Source organism: Bactrocera latifrons, unplaced genomic scaffold, assembly GCF_001853355.1.
Source record: "Bactrocera latifrons isolate USDA-ARS-PBARC rearing strain unplaced genomic scaffold, ASM185335v1 scaffold_353, whole genome shotgun sequence".
NCBI classification, from domain to species: domain Eukaryota; kingdom Metazoa; phylum Arthropoda; class Insecta; order Diptera; family Tephritidae; genus Bactrocera; species Bactrocera latifrons.
In genome coordinates, this window is record NW_017536994.1 from 183,163 (window position 1) to 208,027 (window position 24,865).

The 24,865-nt window shown below is 36.3% G+C and overlaps 1 protein-coding gene across 1 annotated transcript in view; it reads right to left on the reverse strand.

Annotated features, from left to right (window-relative positions):
- LOC108971698 (UDP-N-acetylglucosamine--peptide N-acetylglucosaminyltransferase 110 kDa subunit) overlaps nucleotides 1-24,865 on the reverse strand; it is a 139,718-nt gene that overhangs the window by 91,938 nt on the left and 22,915 nt on the right. Inside the window, exons 3-5 of the mRNA XM_018937943.1 lie at nucleotides 19,741-19,951; nucleotides 2,332-2,515; nucleotides 2,203-2,271 (exon numbers count right to left, since the gene is read on the reverse strand). Of these exons, the coding sequence (XP_018793488.1) occupies nucleotides 2,203-2,271; nucleotides 2,332-2,515; nucleotides 19,741-19,951 (464 nt within the window). The remainder of the gene's footprint in view (nucleotides 1-2,202; nucleotides 2,272-2,331; nucleotides 2,516-19,740; nucleotides 19,952-24,865) is intronic.

A 24,865-nucleotide genomic window follows, 5' to 3' on the forward strand; every position in this document is an offset into this window, starting at 1 on the left:
AAAGATTTTTCTTAAATTTGCTCTCCGCTCCCTTAAGTTTGTTGACGCAATACCATCGTATACATCCCGTTTATTGCTTTTACATCTTAAACTACTGGAAAATCGTCGGTCCGTTCTCTGCCTTTCATTTGTTTTTAATGTTATTAATGGAGGTATTGACTGTCCCTATTTATTAGGGAAAATTAACTTCAATGCTCCCCAACGTTGTCTCAGATCTWTTTCCCCATTTTATTATATAAAGGAAAGTACTAACTTTGCTGAATATGCTCCTCTCAAGCGTGGTATGCGAGAGTTTAACTCGATTTCCGAAAAAGTTCTTCTTGATTTTTCTCACTCTAGGGTATCCTTCATTAATACCCTAAATTCTGTTTTTTAGTTTAATTTATCTACTTATGTACTTTTATTTGAATTATTTTAGAAATCTATTTAGTATCCTAACTTTCCATTAGTCTGTAAGAATTAATGTTCATAGACTTAACTAAATAAATAAATAAATAAATATCGAAATTGGATATTATTAATTTCTTGACAACTGCTTTTCAGCATACCATTTGTTTAAGACAGACCTTAAGATCTCTTAAAGCAACAATGGATCAAAACAGTTGGATTCGGTTCCGCAGTCGTTCTGCACGTCAAATGTTTTCCGAATATCGAATTTGGATCTTCTTAATTCTTCGACAACTGCTTCTCAACATACCCAATTGTTTTAAATCTTAAGATAGAACAAAATCAATGCAGCTGGTAAAATTCGCAGAAATAAATTTTCCAATCCACGTTTCCCAATTGAAAAAGAAATGGAAATAAGGAGAGTTTTATCAGCAGAATGGAAATAATAATGTTATTGTCCCTCAACCTAAGTAATGGGAAAGAGAAAACAAGAATTTTGTAGTTATAGATATATCCCAAGTTGTACGAATGTATAATGTGTGTATGGGCGATGTGGATTTCTTATTGGATCAAATGATCCAATATTAGCGGATAAGTACTATGTATTTTGTAGATTTAGCTTCAACTGCGTAATAATGGAGCTCAAAAGAGATTACATTAACAAAGGAGTCCCGAAAAAGAAAATATTAGATTGTCAAAAAAGTATACGGCTGCTACTATGCCGGTCTCTTTCGACCAATTCAGCTATTTTCGACGATAGGCCTTCCGGAGCGTGGCGCATCTTCGACCACCTCTACACCAGAACGAAAACGTTGAAACCATCGTTGTGCGGTGGAAATGGAAACTGTATCGGGTCCATAAACTRCACAAATTTTAWTGGCGGCTTSAGATGCATWTTTGCCTTTATCRTRGTRGTACTRTAAAATATGCYGWATTTTCTCTTTATTTTKCTCCATGTTTGCGACGCTATAACTCACGAACGACTTAAAAGAAACGACAATCAATCAAACACGTGTTAGCGCGTGAAATGAGCTTTCCAAAAAGGTATAGCATGACCCGATGCGACGAATATAACTAGAACTACGCGCTCTCAGCGCCAACTAGCGAAAATACCGCAAGACTTTTTTGACAACCATAACAACATATTAGATTAAATGAATTTTTGCATTGCAATTACCCGTACGTATGTAGTCCGAATGGACGAAACAACTTCAGCATCTGAAACAAAGTGACAGTGGAACAATATTTCATTGGACTTGGATTGGAAAAAGTGGAATCAATACCTAAGCTCTGTGAGGCTGTAATTAAAGAAAAAGAGCACACGCGGTATAGAAAAGAAGATAGGGCGATGAAACCACTATCATTAATTATTTTGACCTAATAGAATCATTAGAAATATTTTTAATACAGAGATAAAAATCACATATCGACCAATATATGGCATAAATTCGACCTTTATAAGATATATATAATCACTTAAAAGCCATCCGTGAGCCGTAAAATTAATTAACTCTGACGAATAATAAATGCGAACGTTGAATGGACTTGGTTATTGAAGATTTAACTGGTTTTCACGGCGTATTAAGAGTAAAATTAGTCGATATACTTAGCTCTAGTGGATTGTTTGGAAAATCACTTTTTATTTCGTGTGTCACGTCACTTGTCTAAAGCGATATTCCGACAAACCTGTTTGAAACAAATAGTCGGCACGTTATTGGGAGAAATAAATAGTGCAAAGTGACTACGTGAGAATGAATAAAACGAAGTGTATATAGCTAAAATCTTTAATTTAAGTTATTATTTAACAAAACTTACCTTGGCTTCCTCCAATCTGCCTAGTGCTTTCAGCAAATTCCCTAAATCGCTGCGTACACAATAGAGATCCTTAAAAAACAAAACATTATATTTATTATATTTATAATTTGATTGTATTATTCCACTTACTGGATTGTATTGCAATGCTGTAATGTAAGCCTGAACTGCAGATTCCATGTCACGTGCCGCAACCAACGCAGCAGCTAAGTTAATATATCCATCAATAAAATCAGGCTTTAACCTAACAGCTCGTCTATAATTTTCTAACGCTTCGGGTAGCTGACCGCGCTCTTTATACACATTTCCTAAGTTGCTAAAAAATATTAAGTTATACTTTATAAATTAAAATGTTATACATTTAGTCGGAAAAGAATAAAAATAAGTATTTTTACACAAAGTTATTATAACTAGTCTAAAGCCCAGTGTTGCGGCCCAAACAAAGAAACATAGTAACCACTTTCACGATCGCTAAATAAAAATACTCACATATTTTAAATGTACAATAATTTTAACACTATTGTTTATTTAATGCCTATAAAAACAAGTAAGGAAGGGCTAAGTTCGGGTGTCACCGAACATTTTATACTCTCGCATGATAAAGTGATAATCGAGATTTCAGGCGTGGTTGTGAACCGATTTCACCCATATTTGGTTCGTGTCATCACGGTGTTAAGAAAATATTATATACCGAATTTCATTGAAATCGGTTGAGTACTTCCTGAGATATGGTTTTTGGTCCATAAGTGGGCCGATTTTGCCCATCTTCGAACTTCACCTTCTTATGGAGCCAAGAAATACGTGTACCTAGTTTCATCATGATATCTCAATTTTCACTCAAGTTACAGCTTGCACGGACGGACGGACAGACGGACGGACGGACAGACAGACATCCGGATTTCAACTCTACTCGTCACCCTGATCACTTTGGTATATATAACCCTATATCTGACTCTTTTAGTTTTAGGACTTACAAACAACCGTTATGTGAACAAAACTATAACACTCTCTTTAGCAACTTTGTTGCAAGAGTATAAATATAACGTTATATTTGAAAGAAGAGTGTACGGACCGCAACCCGGACCGCTAAGTGATTATAGAAGATATTGGCGTGGCACCGCGTAGGATCGAATGTTCACGTGTGAATTGTGTGGTAAGCGATTACCCAATTTCTTTTTGTTGGTTTGGTGGTATGCGATGTCGCCGTGTGATGACTGCTTGACGGGTGGGGTGATGTTCTCAAGTGTGGTGTGATGTGTTAACTTATTTAAACACCCCGAAATTCGGTCAGTTTTTGAATATTTCGGATTGAATACTTTTACGATTAATTGTTTTAAATTTTATTTATTAACTAAAAAAACCCGTCCAAGCTTTACTGGGGGGGACCCATATATAATACTACTACTACTACTACTATCTATGTGATTTTTATTAATTAAATAATAACCATTAGTTAATGAGACATAGCATTTTTAATACGCTTTTATTAACTTCACTTGTATGTATGTAAGTATGTTTGTAACTATTTTAAGTGGTACTGAAACCTGGAATATTTCGGCGTTCATAAGATGCAAGGTTGTACAGTAGGGACATACAGTAATTTATCTGGGCTCTCGACTGCTTGCTGCTGGACAAGCTTATGTAGCACTTAGTCGTTGTAGATCTTTGGACGGTATTTGAATTGAAGAACTAGACTGTTCAAAGTTTACCGGTAAAACCCCATGTAACAGTGAAGCTTTAGAAGAAGTGATTCGATTAAGAAGTAATAATTCGCAAAACCGTCAATAGAACTTGGTCGCAAATAATATAACAATCAGTCAATGAAAGGTAACGAGTAGATATTAAATGCTGCCTAATTATCGATTTACTTAACCAATACTACATGCCATAGTTCATATTTTAACAAATTTGGGGTTTCTCACATCAAACTAAAAAATTAAAAATAAATATAGTTTAAAAAAAAAAACACGCTTTTAAAGCATATCAAACTAAAAAGTGAAAAATAATTCTTTGTATAAACCAACAATTATGACGGAAAAATTCTTTATTGTGAGAAAAGCGTGAGGTGCTTTGTGACATATTTTTCATATATCGAGCATTGTACGCTATTTTCCCAGTGATGCAGGAATTTTCCCTTGATTATTATTGTTAGTTTTTACAAATAATTATTTTTTACTTTTTAGTTTGATATGCTTTAAAAGCGTGTTTTTTAGTTTTCTTAAAATATATTTATTGTGAAGCAACTTGTGTTAGTTTACAAAAAAATGGAAAGTATTTCGTGTGTTAATAATCATTGCTTTTTGGGGAACTGTTGAATTTGGGCTTTTAACCAGGGAGATCAACCGTTGGAAAGAGATTTGCTAAGTTGGAAAGAGGCGAAATGAGCACCGAGGACAATGAAGGCAGTTGACGCCCCAAAGAGGCGAAAGCTCTTTGCAAAGTTTGTGCATCTCACAAACTCTCTCGTCGCAAGTTCATATTCTAACAAAAACAACGAATTGCTGACTCTGAGGAGTATTTGACTGCTCTTTAATCGTAATAAAACCGAATTTTTACTTTGATGTGTGACAATAGAAATAGGGTTCCATCATTTCACACAGGAGTCCAATCGACAGATATTATAAGTTAAGCAAATGATGAACCGCTCTCCAAGAGTGGAAAGACAAAAAAAGTCGGCTGGGAATGTTATGACATCAGTGTTTTTTCTACGGTCATTTAATTGGGAAGTCACGACAAGAACTGAGGCGAGTAAGTCCTCGTGTCCATATAAAGGAGCGCAAATTCGGTGTGGGCCTCCGTCGCCCCAGTGGATGAATGTCTTAGCCACAATCCGCATCAAAGAAAAGTTCTTCAACATATCGCTAATTTGACCCCACGACCCGACGGAAGAGAAGGACCATGTGACAAGGATGCCTTCTATGAGCGCCTAGCACACCTATGAGAGCCGAAAATGGGTTTGGTAGTAAACGAGGACAAGACGAAATATATCCTGTGATCAAACAAACAGTCGCGACTTGACTGTCACGTCACTCATGACAGTCATGACTTCGAAGTCATAGATAATTTCGTGTATCGAAACATTATTTACACCCACAACAATGTCATCCGTGAAATCCAACACAGAATAACTCTTGCCAACAGTAAAAGTAAAGTCCTATCTCAACGCACAAAGGCCAAACTCTATAAGTCTCTTTTCATTCCCATTCTATATTTGAAATTTTCGCTTTGCAAGTTTTCGAGAAAAAGGTTCTGCGCAATTTTTATGGTCCTTTGCGCGTTGGCAACGGCGAATATCGCATTCGATGAAAAGAGGAGCTGTATGAGATATACGACGACATTCACATAGTTCGGCGAATTAAAAGACAGCGACAACGCTGGCTAGGTCATGTTGTCCGAATGGACGAAAACACTCCAGCACTGAAAGTATTCAACACGCTACCCGCCGGGGGAAGCAGAGGAAGAGAAAATCCTCCACTTCATTGGAAAGACCAGGTGAATAAGGACCTGGCTTCGTGTGGAATCCCCAATTGGCGCCACGTAGCGAAAAGAAGAAACGACTGGCGCACTAAATAAGAAGAATATAAAAATATAAGCGACCCGACATGGACCTGTGACAACACGAACAAAGCTGCCATGTGGAGAAAAAACGTTTCAAGACAAACCGCTTTAGATAAATAGTTTTACATCGAGCGAAAGTCTGTGAGATGAACTTCTATACATTATTCTATATTCTATATACTTCAATCGGGTCCCATAAGACATCGCAGCTGATTGGAAGTTGCATCACGTCAACGACCCGGGTCACTCCGCCTTTCTTGTGACTAACCAAGGCCAGCGTCCCAACGCTTCCGCAGCCGCCCAACAGCCCAGATGTGGCCCCTGGACTGTTTTTGTTTCTTGCCTGAAAAAGCCAATGAGAGTCAAGAATTTTGAGACCACAGAGGGGATCTAAGCAGCATGCACCTCGGCTCTCTAGGCTATTCCGGAAAATGCCTTCAATGTTTGAAAATTGCACTGGCAGCGCTGCATCGAAGCAGAAGAAGCCTATTTTGAAAGTTTTAAAAGAATTGTAACGATTGGTTCAATAAATTTTTTAATCGACTCAGTTCTATTACTTTTCGGACAAGCCCTACAGTTGTTAAATATCGCCAAGCACATCACAGAGTGATTTTGAAAAAAGATCTGAGGAAGTGGTCAAGGAAATTTTGTCTATTACGAAGAACGTTGTCGCAGGTGATTTCAATGCAGGGCCGATGATGTGGGGTAGCGTATTCTCATCGCTAGACACGGTACTACTGAACTTTGGAAAACAGAACACCTTCGAGACGAAAGACCGGGACTTCGTTATCGACATTAACTGCGCTTCTAGCTCTCTGGTGTGAACAGCAAATTGTGTGCGACCTAAATAATATATATACGTACAGTGACTATCATGAAATTATGTTTGAAATCGAACAGTGAATACACAATCGAAGGAATATGCCCACTAAGGTTGTACAAAGAAAGGACGGAACATAGAAACATTGGACGACGAACTCTTCACACTCTTGTTAGATGGTAGTCTAACATTTGAGGAAGACATAGAATGATAGGCGGAGATCCCAGTGAGGTACGTTAGTAAAGCATTCGACACTTCTATGTGTATAAAGAAAAATGGTTCCAACCGAGTACTGATAGACAATAGACTTAGCTACAAGGCGCACATCGAAAAGGTATGTGAGGAAGCATCACGTTTATTGGCCGCTCTAGCAAGAATAATGGCCAACATTGCGATTAACGGTGGAGAAGTATGAAATGAGTGACAACGCAGCAAAAACAGAAGAGTGGATGAGGAGTAGGCCAGAATGGCGTGACTGACGATCCGAACGGTTAAGCTTAGCCCCACGATGTAATGCTTAGCGGCAGTTACATGAGGAAAATAAGCAATAATGATGGAGTTAAAGGTTTATACGTAGGCATATTGGTTCCGTTTCACCGGAAAATACGAATCGAGTATACCTTCCAGAAAAATTACGATATCTATCGAAAATCTCCGTTCCAAAAACAAAAAATAAAAATTCATGTACTGACACCAATATATCACTCAACAATAAACGGTCAAGTTGAACGGGTTCACAGAAGACGTATTCGTCAATCGAAAATATTTTTCTACTGTTCTAACTGCGAAAGGAAAAAATATCAACAAGAACAGTATATGAAGACAGCCTACAGAATTTATTTACTATTTAGTCCTCTTTGGCTAATTTAGTGACTGGCCTAAGTAATAGAAAATATGTTTTAATTGAGACAGACATATTATATTTATTTGAAGACACACATCTTTTATACCATGTAACAGCAAAACTTACATCGAAATATTATGAGGAAGAACTATAATGCAAATCCGAATGAGGATGAGACTATTTTTGTCAGTAAAATAGAGGCTTCAACATCACAATTAATATCTACAAACTAAACGACGTTTACTAAACTTTTTAGGGTCAATTATAAAACCTCACCTCACGAGTCAATAGAAATAAAAACATGCTTAAATTATTTGATGAAGAACAATAAGCAACAAGGAAAGATTAATTATTAGATTGTAAAATATTAAAAAAAAAATTTACAAAGAGTTACAAATAAATACAATACAATTAAATTTACCAGAAACTTTTACTCATTTCGAATGAATAAGGGCATAGCACATTATAATATTGTTCAAGGAAATAATAACGCATTACTAATATTAGATTTCGGCAATATTATAATTGTCGGAAACTACATACGGAACAGCCAAAATGTTACAGGTCCAAAATTAGTCCAGTTTAACCATGACCAAGAAATAAAAAATATAATATATAGTCACCAGAACGAAATTAAAACTATGAAAATACTAGAATCTTTTTCCAATTATAAATTTTCGAATATACAACAAATCTATAAATACCTAAGTCTCAATGAGGAACACTCTTTAGAATTTTTAAGCTATGATATTCTTTTAGTAATAAAATTTGGATTATTTAAGTATATAGTATACGCCTCAGTAAAAGCGTGAGAATGTTATCAGATTAAACAGGCAGCAAATACAGTGCCGCACAGAAGTTTTGGCAAAGCAACCCGTTTGCGTTTTACGGTTATTTTGAAAGCAGATTAATAGGTACATAGGTAATACAAAGAACATTACATTGTAAGTCTGTTAGATTAAGCTTATTATCTAGGCTTAATATCATAAAATTTTTGTCTTCTAAATATAGCTTATGTCACTCAAACACAATTGTTAATGTAACAAAAGCCTTATTGTCGGACTGTCGATATACGGGCACTGTGCTAAAACCCATATCAAACTTATTTTCCCACCATACCACGCGGCAGCTAGAAGGAGTATTCGAGCCTTTCCTATTTCGCCAATAAAAGCCATTTTACCGGAAGCTGGACTACCAAATATTGCGCAAAGAACCGCACGTAACACGATGGTGCTCATTCCAAAGATATTTCAGGCCAGAAACGAATTTCTGCTTACACAGGTTAGAACAGCTTTAAAACACACTAATGTAAGCTGCAAGCCATCTACCATATCACGTTGCCTATAACAACTTAACATCGTCGCAACTCCAACTTTGGTTGAAACAGCAATATCCCCCTCCTACTCTTCACTTACAACATCACCACTTCACAACAACACCGCAAAAAGTCTACAAGCAACAACGAATACCAACAACTACATAATAAAGCCTTAGAGCATTACAACAAAACTTGGGAAGTTGAGTATGGAGACGGATCTAAATCCGACACAGGTACTGCGTTTGCTGTGGCAAATAAGCTAGGTTCCACCATTGCTGTATATTCTCTGCCACCGTACTGCTCGGCATTCACAGCCGAAGCAGCTGCAATACTTGAAGCGGTACTTTTTGCCTCTCGCAATGGAAAGAAAACGGTCATTTGTATCGATAGCAAATCCGCCATCGATGCTATTTTTAACCAATCAAATTGCATATCAATGATCCAAAAAATGCGTAACATTATTATGCAGCATAGCAATGTAATCAAAATAATGTGGGTACCTGCAGATAGAAGAGCGAAGGCAGCCTGTTGCGAGCCTCTGTATGTATCTGAACACTTCACCGACAAAGATATACGTAAGCTTGTAAAACAATCTATTAGTATCACCTTTTCAAGTGAGTGGAGAGATTACAAACACCATTACAAAGACTGTAACCCTACTGGGTCGAAACCATATTACGGCACTAGCTGTCCTACTAGGAATATAGCAACATTTACCCGTCTGCGAATTGATTACACACTTGCAACACATGCGCATTTCTTGAATGGCACTACTAAACCAAACTGCCCGCATTGTGAATCCTCCGATTTTAACGTGATGCACATCCTCGACAACTGCCCAGACCTGCAACAGATACGACTTTCTTTGTTCAATAACACTAAACCATCTGACYATCTCAAAACGACAAATGACCGTAGTATTAACCTAATTGCAAAATTTGTAGCACTCTGTAAATTAAATATATAAAAATACATAAGATCTTAAAAATAGATATCCTAAAAGTTGAATACACAGTATATATCATTATTTCTTCTTCTTTAAACGATCATGTTCTCATATAGTGTCATAACCACCTAGAACTTAATGTATACTTAAGCCGAGGGCCCTGGTAGCCAGTGCTGTAGCTCGTAAGTGAGGTAATTATTTATAATTGTTTCTCTTTTTTTTAATAAATAAATATTTTCTCATAAAAATAACAATCGAGAGTGGAATGACGGACGAAAATTTCAATATCTTCAGAATGACATTATTGAACAAAAATTTTTGCAAATTATTAAAGGCGAATGTTCTCCGCATTTTATCACATAGTTTTTAGTTTTTTTAGCGTGAAGAACTCAAGAAAATTTTCAATTGTTTAACAAATTATGTAAAATATTATTCTTTAAACAAATTGACCTTGAAAAAGTATCGATACATTTTACTTTTAGTTCACAAAATTTCATTGATTTATCTCTAGTAGTTTATGAGAAAATAATTTCAAATCGTGCTCTAAATTTCAACATTCAATAACATTAACAAAAGAATTATTTTGACAAAACATTAGGTAAAAGTCTTGCGGTATTATTACGAGATTTTTATTGAATTTTCAATTGTTCACACAATTTTTTTTGATGACTCATGCCCAGCTCTTGACCGATGCTACGGCTGCTACTATGCCGGTCTCTTTCGACCAATTCAGCGATTTTATCGTAATTTTCGACGACAGGCCTTCCGGAGCGTGGCGCATCTTCGACCACCTCTATACCAGAACGATAACATTGAAAAAATCGTTGTGCGGTAGAAATGGAAACTGTATCGGGTCCATAAACTGAACAAATTTTATTGGCGGTAGATACATTTTCGCCTTTATCGTAGTAGTACTATAAAATATGCCGTATTTTCTCTTTATTTTGCTCCATGTTTGCGACGCTATAACTCACGAACGACTTAAAAGAAACGACAATCACTCAAACACGTGTTAGCGCGTGAAATGAGCTTTCCAAAAAGGTATGCATGACCCGATGCGACGAATAAAACTAGAACTACGCGCTCTCAGCGCCAACTAGAGAAAATACCGCAAGACTTTTTTTTTACAAATATTTATGTCACGGGGTGCGTCACCCATTGAACTGCTAATTCTCAAAATGCTAAATTTTCTGAGACTACTTCAGATGGTTTGACCTACGAACGATCAATAAGTTATTTATTCAATGTTGCAACTGTTGATGTTGCTAATGCTACCACTGTAGCACTCAACACTGTTGATGATGAAATCAGTACACGAGAAAATTTAATAAGCTCTTGAAATTGTTTATATATTAATAAAAAACAGATTTTTAAACTCACTCAATGTTTACATTTATTAAAAAAAATTCAACTTATTTTATTAGCCTCTTAATAGTAGCTTCTGTAATTTTTTTGCTTGATGAAAAACATTTTTCCGACCATTTGTTGGTGGTGTCAGCTTTTCAAAATCCTTTTTTCCAGCGTCCAATATCTTCAATGGTCTGAGCTCCGAACAGTTTAGTGGATTTGCATACCTTGGCACAAAACTACTACATATGTATATTGTTCTTTTCATACCACTCAACTACCGATTTGCTATAATGGCATGAAGCCAAGTTAGGCCAAAAAATGTGGGCACCTCATGCCGTCTTTAAATGACAAAAGCACTTTTGCAAGCACTACTGTATGAATAAATCAGTGTTGATAAGTCCCAGTTGTAACAAAAGAACTGATTCTTTTACCACAGCTATAAATTGCTTGCCAAACCAAAAACTTCTTAGGAAACTTAGTTTTCCTTTGTGTCTTAAACTCCTCTCTGACATTACTCTTTGATCTGCAACATAAAAATCCACACCTGGAAGCTGCGGAAAGTCCACAAGCATCCATAATGCAGCAGCCAAAATGTTTAAGGAAATCGAGGTGAAGCCGTTTGGCTCGATCTCTGCTATGCTGTTCTTTTTGGAATTCCTGTCTGGAACTTTCTGAACTTTGTAAGAAAAGTCAGATCTTTGCTGAACGTCATGCAGATGTCGAACGAAGTTTTGAGCATACGAAACATCTTAACTGAAATACGAAAATCTTTTGCATTTGTCAATTTGAAACATTAATTTATAATTTATTGTAATCGCAATAACTTTCAAACACAATAAATTTGTGTATACATTGTAAAACAAAATGTTCATGTGATTTATTTATAGATAAAAAAAATAAAATGGCATTTAAAAAACATATTTAAAGATTTAGATTTTTTGTTTGAATATTTGAATTAATATTTTAGGACTTTTTACCGATATAACGCTTGCTTTAACATTTTTCTGGCATATAAATATCCGCTCTGGTCATAAAATATGAAAATGACATGAATATTTAATAAACTTAAAATCAATTATGTGATCTTTACAATAAGCGCTTCACTAAAAAACATTTTACATTTTCAGGAGTTTGAATTTTTTCCTTTAATTTGCACAAATTTATATCAACGTACTGGAAGAGGTCCTAAAAGGATATAGTTTTCTTCTAATTGAATATCAAAATTTAGTCTATATAAAATTGCATAGAATCCACACGTCGCCCAAAATTCTAAATTTGTAACAAATCTTGAAGTATCATATAACAAGACAAGAGTTGTAATTGCGTATTTAATGCAATTGTCAAAATGTTGTTAGGTGTATAACTTGTTTTGCCGTTATAATGAAATTGCATTTTTTATTATTAAATTTTTTTATTAAACACATGAATTATACGAAGTATTGCTAGTCAACACTATTACAGTGATGCCAAGAGTCAAACATTTTTCGATGTCGTCTTGTGAGTTACACTGATTCTAATTCAGACCTTGTGCTATCGAACGGAACAAATAATAATCGGAAAGTACAACAGTTGGGGAATAAAGGGGGTGGGTTATGACTTCCCATTTACAACAGAATAATTTTTCCGTGCCTTTCCTGGTACTGAGATCATAAGGAACCCAAGTTCCTTGTTTCTGCATCATTCCCAAAGCTTTTGTATTAGCTTTAAAATGGATTGGCGGACGACTTCCAAAGCTAAGGCATGGTTTCTTGCGTCTGACAAAAGTCCTCGATCCTCACTGAGCAACGACTTCAATTCACCGACGTTTTTCCGCCATTCTTCACGCCGACTGTCGTTAATGTCGAAAACGCAGTCTTTAAAGAGACGAAACCAATTACGATACGTTGTTTCACGTGGAGCAATACCTCCGTAAACTTTTTGGAGTTCCCGATGACAATTAATTGGCAAAAAATCGGACATATTCGCATAACCAAAGTGCCAGGTACCTTGGTATAAGACACGTAAACGCAGCTTCTTTTCGAAATGTTTAAGTTACGTTTATCACGTTTTGGATATTTCCAAATAGACTGCTGAAAACACCTCTTAACAAGCATCGCAACTTGTTGCTAGAATATGATAGCCTTGTTCGGCTAACGGTTCTGGAAAATATGTTTTCAAATGAAAAAGTTTTCCATGCAAGAACCTTATGACGATAGTTCAGTTTGTATGGCAGCTATGTATATGCTATAGTGGTCCGATATCGGCCATTTCGACAAGTATGGGTGAAATAAGGACAAATGTAAAGCCTCAGATCGTATATCTGAAAGACTAGTTCGTATATCATATACAGCTATACACAGAGAAACAACACGTTGTGGCATATAGAATCTTGTTTTAGATGTTATATAATAAAAAAAACCAATATTAATTAAATTATCTTATTTTCCTTTTAAAACCGATTGCCGACCGAAACTCCATCGAAAACGATTCCTTACATCGAAGGTGTAAATACGAAAGAATCTCACAGTAGCCGCACTCAAAGATAATATAAATAATGTATGGCTAAATAACCCACATTTACAAATAATGACGAGAAACTGTTTAAATACAACAAATTTACACTATGTGGTCAAACAAATAAAAATGGCCTAATATTCTAACTTTGGAAACAAATTGTCCGCTCATGTGATTTTATCTCAATCATATTTTGTGGTGCTTTTTTATTGATCGCAGGTGCATATATTTTATAAGAGCTCCGACGTTTCCTTCTGGGTGTTACAACTTTAAAAATTAATGTAAGAACTTCAAAATAGACAAAATTTTCAAACTTTGGTGCACGTAATGAATTGATTACACTTCTATGTTTTAAGTGTTACATTTTACATCAATGATTTTCAACATTGAAGTGGAATCAGTTTATCACGTGCACTGAGATTGGACTAGAACATATTTATTCGTTTTGCCATAATGAAGAAAAGAAACTTTCTCAGATCTTCGAGAAATTGTGATAAAATTACGAAAAAAGACAAAGTCATCGATACAAAAAGCCACGTACTCCCAACAATCGGGTCTGAATAATCGGAGCGGTCCGAAATTTTTATCCGGCCAAAAACTCTCAACTCGGCACAATGAATTGAAATTACTTCAGGAATGTTTTCTGCCGTTACAACAACCGAGTCTACTATAAAATTTTTTTTTTGTAAACTAACACAAGTTGCTTTACAAAAATTTTATATTTTTTTAATACCTAATAGAAATCATATGGATGGTAGTAGTAGAGTAATAGTATTATCTATGTATGTGTTAGTCTCAGGAAAGCGTGGACGGATCCTCAGCCGCACTTTTCTTGGAATTCGGCTCAAAAAGTGACATTTTCAGATGAGAATAAGATTGGGATGCAAACAGATCTCTATTTTGTTAATGTTGACACAAATGTCCAAGATTGATATAACACGTTTTAACCGATCAGTACTTGACCCTAGAGACATCTATTGGAAAACGGCGGAAGCAAAGTTGTAGACCTAATATAATATGCGAAAACAGCTTTCCGCTCCTCCATAAAGCTTGAACCTCAATCCCATTGAAAACATATGAGATTCTAAATATAAACTCCAAAAACATGCAATTTCATACTTGTTGTACAACGTGCTTTCTAAAGTAACCAGGGGTTTTTGAATCTAGCGCCCCCCTGGCAGCGCCATCTATTTGTATGGTGCGTTAGAAGCTGCTATCTTTATCGATTGTCTAGTGAGAATTTCATGACATTTCATAGATTGGATGTGAAGTTATTGCGTTTTAAGTATCAGCATGTTTGTGCTATCGATGCGAAAATGAACCGAAACGTTTCCATTGATGAAACAAGTTTATGGCGATGACGTCTTATCTGTAGCAGAGTGCACAAGTGTTTTCAACGTTTTCAAAGTGGTCGTGAGGACATAAATGACGATCAACACGTGAGCCAATCAAAGTCTGTGATCACCGGAAACTCCACCGAAACTGTGCGTGAATTCATCAAAAATCAGCCTAAATCATCATTGAAATTGAATTGAACAGCTCCAAAACATCGATTTATCGCATTTTGACCGATCATTTGGGCTTACGAAAGGTGTGTACAGGGTTGTTCCGCAGGAATTGACTGACGACCAAAAATTGTTCAGAATCCAACATTCGAAGGACATCATTAAAGAGGTCAAAAAGGACAAAATATCACATTTTAACCATTAACCACTCCCCGTATTCTCCTGATATGGCACCGCGCGACTTATTCCTTTTCGTAAAATGGCATTTGTCCATGAAAGGAAAGCGTTATGCACACGTAGAGGCCATTCAAAAGGCTTCCACCGGCATACTGGCGGCCGTACCGGTTAACGAGCAAAAACACTCGTTCGACCGTGCTAAAAGCTGTATTCAAGCAGAAGGAGACTTTTTTGATGAAAATAAATTGATTTAAGCGAAACCATTTGTTCTGTTTTTTTTAAAGTCCTGTTTACTTTGAAACACACATTGTATAATCAGATTGTATAATCATCAATGTTTGGTCTTGATACAGAAGCCAAACAAAACAGTTGGAGATCCCAGTTCGTATCGACCACTGTGCAAGTTAGACACAATTGCTAAAATTCTGGAATGACAAATTTGTGAACGCCTTTGAAGCACACCTAGAAGTTGAAGATGGATTATCTAGCAACAAATATGGTTTCTGCAGAAACCGCTCGACTGTCGATGCAATCAAAAAGTTGACCGGTATATTAGATAAAAACTATTGAAGTTGCAAATTTGATGCATGACACCAAAAAATACAGCCAAATCATCAAATTTGATGTGAAAAATGCATTCAACTCAGTGCACGGACCCCACATAATACGAGCGTTACAGAATCTCAAAACTCAGGCATATTTATTGCAGATTATAAAAAGGTAAACAGGCATCTTGCTGTTATACGACACTGACAAATGAATCAAAAGATATACTTTATATGGTGTGGTGTACCGGCGGCTTCCTCTACAATAGAGGCTATAATAATCAGATACGCTCACGCTATTGCTGGGGCAATACTAGCCAAGGAGTTACATCAATGCATCTAACCGTTGACGGGTATAAAATTACAACCCAGCCACCACTAAAATACTTGGGTGTGGTAATTGATGCGAGAATCAACTAAAAGATGCACATTGAAAAACCTGTGAAAAAGTTACACTAGTCCATCAGACTTATTACTAATTATGGCCAACATAGGTGGACCAAACCAAGACAGACGGTTACTTTTGGCAAAAGGTACCCAATCAGTAATGTTATATGTACTACCGGTATTGGCGCAAACGTTAACCCGTAAAATATATGCCAAATTGATGTTTTCCCTGTTCAGACATTTTATTAGCAACGGTAGTCCCGCAAGGTAGATCCGAAGCTTACGGAGTTTAAGGGTTTAGCACGTAGACGTACGTAGAAATATTCCCCTTTTGGTATAATAAAAGTAACTCTAAATGATGGACTCAAATTATTAAATGTGAAGTTTCAAAACAACTTTATGGTGTATAATATAATAATAATCTATATTGGTTACATAAATATGTAGCGTACGACGAAATATGACTCAAAATTTTATTAACTTTATGCTTTTTGTTAATGTGTCATTTATTTATTGACAAATAACATTATTTATAATTTTTAATTCAAATTATATTCAATCAATTTGCATATGAATTATAATTTTTTATTTATTTATTTAAATGAGAAATAATTATAAATAATCGTTCCACTTATAGATGTAAAGCACTGGCTTGCCAGCTTATGTTATAAAATCTTAGTCTATTATATTCACATTTGAGATCGATTTGAATAACGTAAATTTAGATACAATAAAAAGATAAATTTCAAAGCAAAAGTAAATGGGTGCATGTATGTAACTAAACTACATATTTAATTTGCAAAGCGAAATATATTTAGATATGATTTCTATGTTACTGTCATCAGTCCGTTCTAGATATAAAGAAGGTTTTTTGTTAGAAAAAACATTAGCTCTGATTCGTTGAAGTGCCGGACAGGTATCGAGGAGGTGTATAACTGTGAGATCATTTGATCCGCAGAACACGCAATTTTTTTATTTACGCCATTTAAGATGTGAGCATGTGTAGCAGTTGTGTGTCCTATTCGAAGTCTTATAAATGTCCTTATATTTTTACAAGTCGCTTTTACTGGGTATAAATGCTTTGTTCCCGCAGGATTAGATTTTTTGTAGTGGTGATCGTGATTACTCCATTCTCTTACTTGGATTTCATTTACGCGTGTTTCAACAAGTCTGCGTAAATCCTTATCGGTGAAATAGTCAAAGAAGTGAAGTGGTCGTTTGGAAGCTTCTTTAGCTTTATTATCGGCAATTTCGTTGCCCTAAATTCCGATATGGCTAGGCACCCACATTATTTTTATAATGTTATTGCTTTACAATAGCATGCTACGAATATTGGATATTAAAGGTTCATTATTGGTATTAAAAACAGCTTCAATTGCAGATCTACTGTCGGTACAAATAATGCATTTATTTCCCATTCGAGAAGCAAATTGTACTGCCTCAAATATTGCGGCTGCTTCGGCAATAAATACCGAGCAGTAGGATGGCAGGGAACCGACCATAATAGTAACACCTAGCTGGTTTGTCACAGCAAACGTTGTGCTGGTGTCTGACTTGGATCCGTCCGTATAATACAAGTTCCAATCATCATTTAAGGACTCTAATACCGCATTAAACATTTGTTTGTACTCATTACTGCTGATAGAATATTTTGGGTACTTAAGTAGGGTGTTGATGAGTGCTGAATTTGGAAGCGCACTTGGAGGATACTCTGAAGTTTTAAGAAGTGATGGTGGTTACGATGTTCAGCTGTTGAATTAGACTTAAGCAACTCAGAATAGTAGACGGCTTACGACTGGTCTTAAGATTTCATTTTTGCAGTGAAGTAGCCTCGGTATAAGCATCGTGGTGTTACGCATGGTCCGGTAGTTTATATGTGGTAATCCACCTTCTGATAGAATTGCCTTAATTGGTGACGTTGGGAAGACGCGAATACTTCTTCTAACTGCTGCGTGGTAGGGTGCGTTCAAGAGCTTAATGTTTGTATTAGCGCAAAGTCCGAAGTCAATTTTAGATAATATTAAAGCTTTCGTTATATTGACAAGAGTATTTGTATGTACTAAGCAGTATTTAGATGATAAGAATTTAATTATATTCAATCTAGAAAAAATACTTACTCTAACATATTTACAATGCTCTTTGAAAGTTAATTTGTTGTGGAATATAAGTCCTAAGATTCTTAATTTATTAGTATGTGGGAGATCAACGTTAGAAAAGGATATATTAGGAAAGGAGCACTTTTGTTTCCGACATATGTTAAAAGTTTTACATTTGCTAGGCGATATATTAGAGCCGGAAATTTTTGAGCAATTATTTATTTTATTCAATATATTTAAAAAAATATGTGTTTAACTTGGTTTAGATCTTGAGTTTGAGAGAATATTAAAACACATTTGACAGCTACAGTAGAACTTATAATTGTACTTATTTCATTGAATAGAAAACGCAACAGAAAGGGGTGATCCCTGTGGTATACCATTAAACAGATCGTGTAGGCCGGATTTATGCATATTAGCAATAACAAAAAATTTGCGGTGGCTCAAAACGATTTTATTATATTATATAGTTTTTCGCCAACATTCCATTTTTTAAGTTCCCTGAGTACCATGTGAGGTCCAATCCTGTCAAATGCTTTTCAAAGTCTAAATTTAGCACAGAAATTTCGGTTTGACAAAGCCGTAGAGGCATAGTGTTCGAAAAATAAAAGAGCGTCAGTTACTCCTAAACTTTTTAGAAGCCAAATGGTTGGGGTTTTATAAAAGCGTTTGCTTTGGCAAACCACATAAAGTTTACAGATATTGTTTTCTCCAGAATTTTGGACATGCAAGGAAGTAAGGCAATGGGTCTATAATTTTCTATTTGAGAAGTAGGTTTATTGGGCTTGGGGATGGGAAGGATGGAAGCTGTCTTCCACTCCTGTGGATAGATTCCCACATTGAGGATTTTATTGTAAAGAAAAATTATTCGTATTTTAAGGGATCGAGGGAGATTTTTAAGGATGGGATAGGAAATTTTTGAAATTGTTGCATCGAATTCACTTAATGTGATGGGAGCATCTGCTTGGACAGCTCTGGGTGAGAGAAATGGGTTATTGTAGTTTTCAGAGATTGTTTGGCTTTTTTAGGTGTTGAAATCAGTGTGAAAATTATGACTGTTGGAATTATCTGGTACCAGATAACAGGGAGAACCTGTTATCACCAAGGGAGTGACCCCCTGGAGGCATGTTTCTTGTTGTTCAATGTACTATAATATATACATTCTTTTACACGTGCTTTAAATGAAAGTTCTTGATGTTAGAATGCACTTACGAAAAGGGTGTGAGAGAATAGAAAAAAAACCACCAATAGCACAAAACACAACCGTTCACGTTGGGTATCAGTCATATGAATTATACTACTTACAATCTTTTTTATTGGCGGAAGAACCTTTTGTTTTTGAGTGAATGACAACCGACAAACTTGATTTCCTCACTTATTCCCCACTTTTTCTAATATAACACGTTCTACTAATTTGGTTAAACATCTTACACATTTGCAGATATATATTTTATAACATCAACCTTTATTATCATTATTTTTACAAAGCATATACTACTTACCTGTAAGCTTCGGCCAATAGAGGATTTTGTTTTATTGCAAGAGTTGAAAACTGAGCAGATTTATCTAAACGTCGGCACTGAAAATGAATTGATGAAAGAAGCAATAGAACACCTGTATTTGTGCTATCCTGTCTCCACAATTGCATACAATGCTTTTCTGCGTTTTCATAATCCACAGCTTGGTATTCTCGATGTGCTAACTCTAGCAACCCTAAAATAAATTAAATTAGATGTTTTTTTTTTAATTCAACAAACAGTTTATTTTAATGGCATAAGTTTTGAAACCCTTCCATTTCATAGTTTATTATTAAGATATTTCACACAATTTTAAGGGCGTATTCTAGTTTAGAAACCAGAATTTTTTTGACTATCCATTTTTTTACATGCCTTTTTATTGATATTCTAAGAATACAAAACAAAAAAAAATAAAATAAAAAAATTTTTTAAACTGCAGGTCGGCGAAGTAGTGACTGATGAAAAAATGGCTTATCCTGATGTGCAGGATATAAATCCTTTCCCTGACCTAATATGAAAATTTATGCGAAATCCGTGAAGAATTAAAATGTAGCTATCGTACTATGAAACATTCTTGAAAAAAAAAAATTTACAAAATGGTGGAGGTTTGAAACAAAAAGCTTCGATTTTCCGTTTTTTTTGTGGTTCGGAATTTTCTAAAGATAAAAAAAAAATTCTTTCGAAAGCTCTTCATAGTGCGATACTATAATGTATAAGAAATGTCAAAATTTCATGTGAATCGGTTGAGTAGAACTTGAGATATGATGCACATCATTTCTAGAAAAGTAGTTATGACAAAACCGAGTTTAAAGTTGTCACGGGCTGCGAAACGGTTTTGTCGGCGCATCACAAAATGAGCTGTAACCCGGCAAATTTTGATTTCGAAAAATCCTATTAGGGACATTTTCTTAAAATAAAAATATTCACAAAAAAATATATATTTTTTTTCGAATTTCTAAACCAGAATTCATAATAATGTAATAGTCCACATTGCTCGTTATCTGCAATCATCTTCATTGGATGCTTGAAATAATAATAAATTAATATAGCAAAATTGTTGATACGCTCGAAGTAGTAACTCTCACTTCAACTCTCAATGCGTAAAGATTATTTAAAACTTACCACAGAACTATTTTTCTGGGACCAATAAATAAAAGTTACTTCGTAACTTCATAACTTAGCGAACAAAATCAATATATTATATACAAGTTTTAGACATATTTGTGTTCTCCTCAAACAAAAACAAAAATTTTCTACTCATACATAAATATACAGTTCCTCAAATAATTGATCGAATGATTGCGGTGTGTTAACTTGTTCAAGGAAGAAAAACTAAAACCAAAATCAAATCTTTGGTAATTCGTGGGTGTATCGCCGTAGGAGACATCGATGTTGTCAACACGTTTCTCTTCGAATTCGTTGGATTAGTGGTAGCATATGGTAAAAATCATTCAAAACAAATAACAAAATTCTAATTCAAACTTCATTATCAACCAAACAACATATTTCTAATATCCAATATATAGAGAATTAGAAACAACTAATTCACTTATAAGTGAGAGGCTTAGAACTTCGAAAGCAATGTGCAATCAGTTACATAAAGATAACATAGGGTTAAAAAACGAAAACGAAGAACTAAAACCTAGTAGCAAGCCTTTGAGTAATGAAGCAAACCTTCTAGTATGAATGTTCATCAAATACATATACGAAAACGGTGAAGATGAGCTAGCTAAAGAAACTGAGTGGATACTAAAAAAAAAAAGCTCTCTTCAAAAAAACGCAAAGCTTTTGATACTTCTCGCGATTTTGATACTTCTCCAACAATTATTGGCCCTTCGGAAAAAAAAAATTAAAAAACATGCGGCCAACAATGATACTAAAAACCAATTTCCACGACAGACGGTTCTACGGTACGCTACTACAAGTGCAGTCTCCAACAATTATTGGCCCTTCGCAAAATAAAAATTAAAAAACATGCGGCCAACAATGATACTAAAAACCAGTTTCCACGACAGACGGTTCTACGGTACCTGAATTGACTCGGGTTTCATCCCACCAAGGGCTGTTCTTTCGGCGATCTAACCCCGTTTAGATCGGTGAATGTTTCCGCTTTCTCCTGACTTGTGCAGGCATTGAGTCCAACCCGGGCCCGGAGGAATTCTTCTGCTGCGTTTGCGCGAAAAGGCTCCATCCAAACTCCACCTCGGTCAGGTGCAACACATGCAATGGATGGAGCCATCTTAAGACCTGCTCAGKCCTTAAGACCCATAGGGAGTGGACCACGCGTTACGTGGCCGCATTTTGCCTACGCAATACTGCGACGCTAGCCTCTACGGCCCACAAATGACCTCCACGGTCCCCCGGAGCTCAACTAGGCAACATAGCTCCCTCTCTGACTCTGACGTCTAATCGATGAAGACATCGACCGCAGGGACACTACCCTAGAATGTCAGGGCATAGCTCTCCGGTCAGGCGATATATATATTTATACATACATTTAATATATACATCCCCCCAGTTACATGTTGCCCTACAGGATATCACCCGAATATAGGTGCGCTACTTCGTGGTGAAAACGCACCCTGTGAGAGAACGATCCTCGTAGCCTTGGACCTGTCAAAAGCTTTTGACACGATCAATCACACAACGCTACTGCAGGACATTGAGAAAACTTCGCTTCCTCCAGGGCTCAAGAGGTGGAGCATGAACTATCTGAACGGTCGTCAGTCATCCGTACTATTTCGAGGCGCAACATCTAAACTGAGAAGAATTAAACAGGGTGTTCCGCAGGGTTGTTTCCTCTCCCCGCTACCGCTTAACTTCTACATCTCGAAACACCCACCTGGTGTCCTCTTCCTCGTACGCTGATTACTGTACGATATTGACGTCGGGCAATGGAATCGATGGCAAGTGTTCGAAGGTAAACAACTACCTCTCCGACCTTTCACGTTTCCTCACTGCACGGAACCTCCAACTTTCCCCTACCAAATCCACAGCGACCATATTCACGAATATGTCTGTCAATAACCCTAAGATTTTAGGTGTCACCTTCGACAGTGTATGCTCCTCTCTCCACATACGACCGCGATTATCGCCAAAGTACAGAGCCGCAACAAAATGCTCAAGTCGTTAGCCGGCAGCACATGGGGAAATAACGTTGTTGGCAACTTAAAAGGCAATCGGCCGGCCGGTCCCGGACCTCGGACGCTAGCAGACGAAGAGCTCGAGTTGCCGCGAGAAACGCGAGTGACCCTTGCGCAACTTCGTTCTGGATATTGTAGCAGGTTAWACTCCTACYTATCCAGAATAGACCCWGACATACCCAACGTATGTCCTGCATGCAACGAGTCTCCGCATGACACTGACCACCTCTTAGCATGCCCAACCAACCCCACCCATCTAACACCCTTTTAACTTTGGTCCGACCCCGTCGAAACAGCACGTTTCCTGGGCCTCCCGTTAGATGACATCGACGACAACACTGATAACCCTCACCATCCCAACGGGGACTGATAACCGTTAAAACAACAACAACAAGATATTAAAAACCACCACCCACTTCCTATTATAATAAACGATGTAAATGATTTTAATAACTTTCATTTTAATATTACAGCTCTAATAAATAACAATTTTTTAATAAAGCTTTTGAGCAACGGCGCCTCCTAACTTAATGTTTTCGTTATATTATATTATATTAATTTCTTCATGATTTGTGTGCTGGAAAATGAAGGAATCAAGTGGAATTTAAAATTGTGCTAGATTGTTGTCCGCTCATTTTCATGACGTGATATAGAAATACGTCCCAAATTTTGTCGAAATCGGTTGGTCGAGTTCCGAGATATGGGATTTCACCAAAATGTGGGCAGTGCTACGCCCATCGTCTAATTTTCACACCGGCTCTCATAAAGCTCTCGTGTATCACCTCGGTGGTAAAATTTCATGTCTCTGGCATATTTAGTTATTGATTTATCGCGCTTTTAGTAGTTTTTAACAGTACCGTTATATGGGGAGTGAGCGGGGTTATCCTCCAATTTCATCCATTTTCACACTATCGATAGGAGCGCTTGTAATATTCATGCTGGAGATACTGTGAGCGTCAAAAATAAGTAAACAGCAGTTCTATCAATATTAAAGTGTTTATAACAACGCAGTCTTTAATGCAACAATAAAAAGTTGTATTACAGAATTCAAGGCTTATATTATAAGAGTTTAACTTAGTATAAATAATAAACAAAAACTAAACACAGCCAAAAATAATTCACTTAAATTACAAATACTCTCGTTTTATCGCGTCAAAAAAAAAGTAAACAGTGGCAACAACCGTTGTTTGTTTATAATACTTATTTTGGAAAAGCGACAAATATTATTTGGAAACCGTTACTATTCAAGCGAGTGAGTGTAGTAAAGAATATTTTTTCATATCCCATTTGTTATCTCTGATGTTATGTCGCAAAAATATTATATTTTGTAACGGGCAAGCAAACAACTACTGAAACTCGAAAAATCATATTAGAAAAAAGGTAAATCTTTGCGCGAAATCGGACACATAGTTGGGAGACACCATTGTAAAATAAAAAAAATTATTGATAAATACAGTAAACATCAGACTGTTGAAAATTTGCCACGGCCGGGCCGACCAAAACGCCTTACTGACTGTGAAGTGCGATCAATAGTACGGGAAGTAAAATCAAATCCACTTTCAAGCGCTGTCCAAATATCAAAAGATATAGCAGAGACATCGGGTAAATCCGTAAGTGCCAGTACAATAAGGAGAACATTGCACAGAAGTGGTTTGCATGGAAGAGTACCACGCAAAAAGCCCTACATATCAAAGGCGAATCAACAGAAGCGCTTGGAATTTGCAAAAAAGTATATAAATCAGCCTGCAAACTTCTGGGACAACAYTTTGTATACAGACGAAAGCAAATTTGAAATATTTGGATCGAAAAAACCTCCTAAGGTTTGGCGATCCAAAAATAAAGCCTTTGATGATAAGTGTATTACCAACACCGGAAAACACGGTGGAGGATCGGTTATGGTCTGGGGCTGTATGGCAGCATCTGGTGTTGGAAATTTAGTTTTCATTGAATCCACGATGAACAAATTT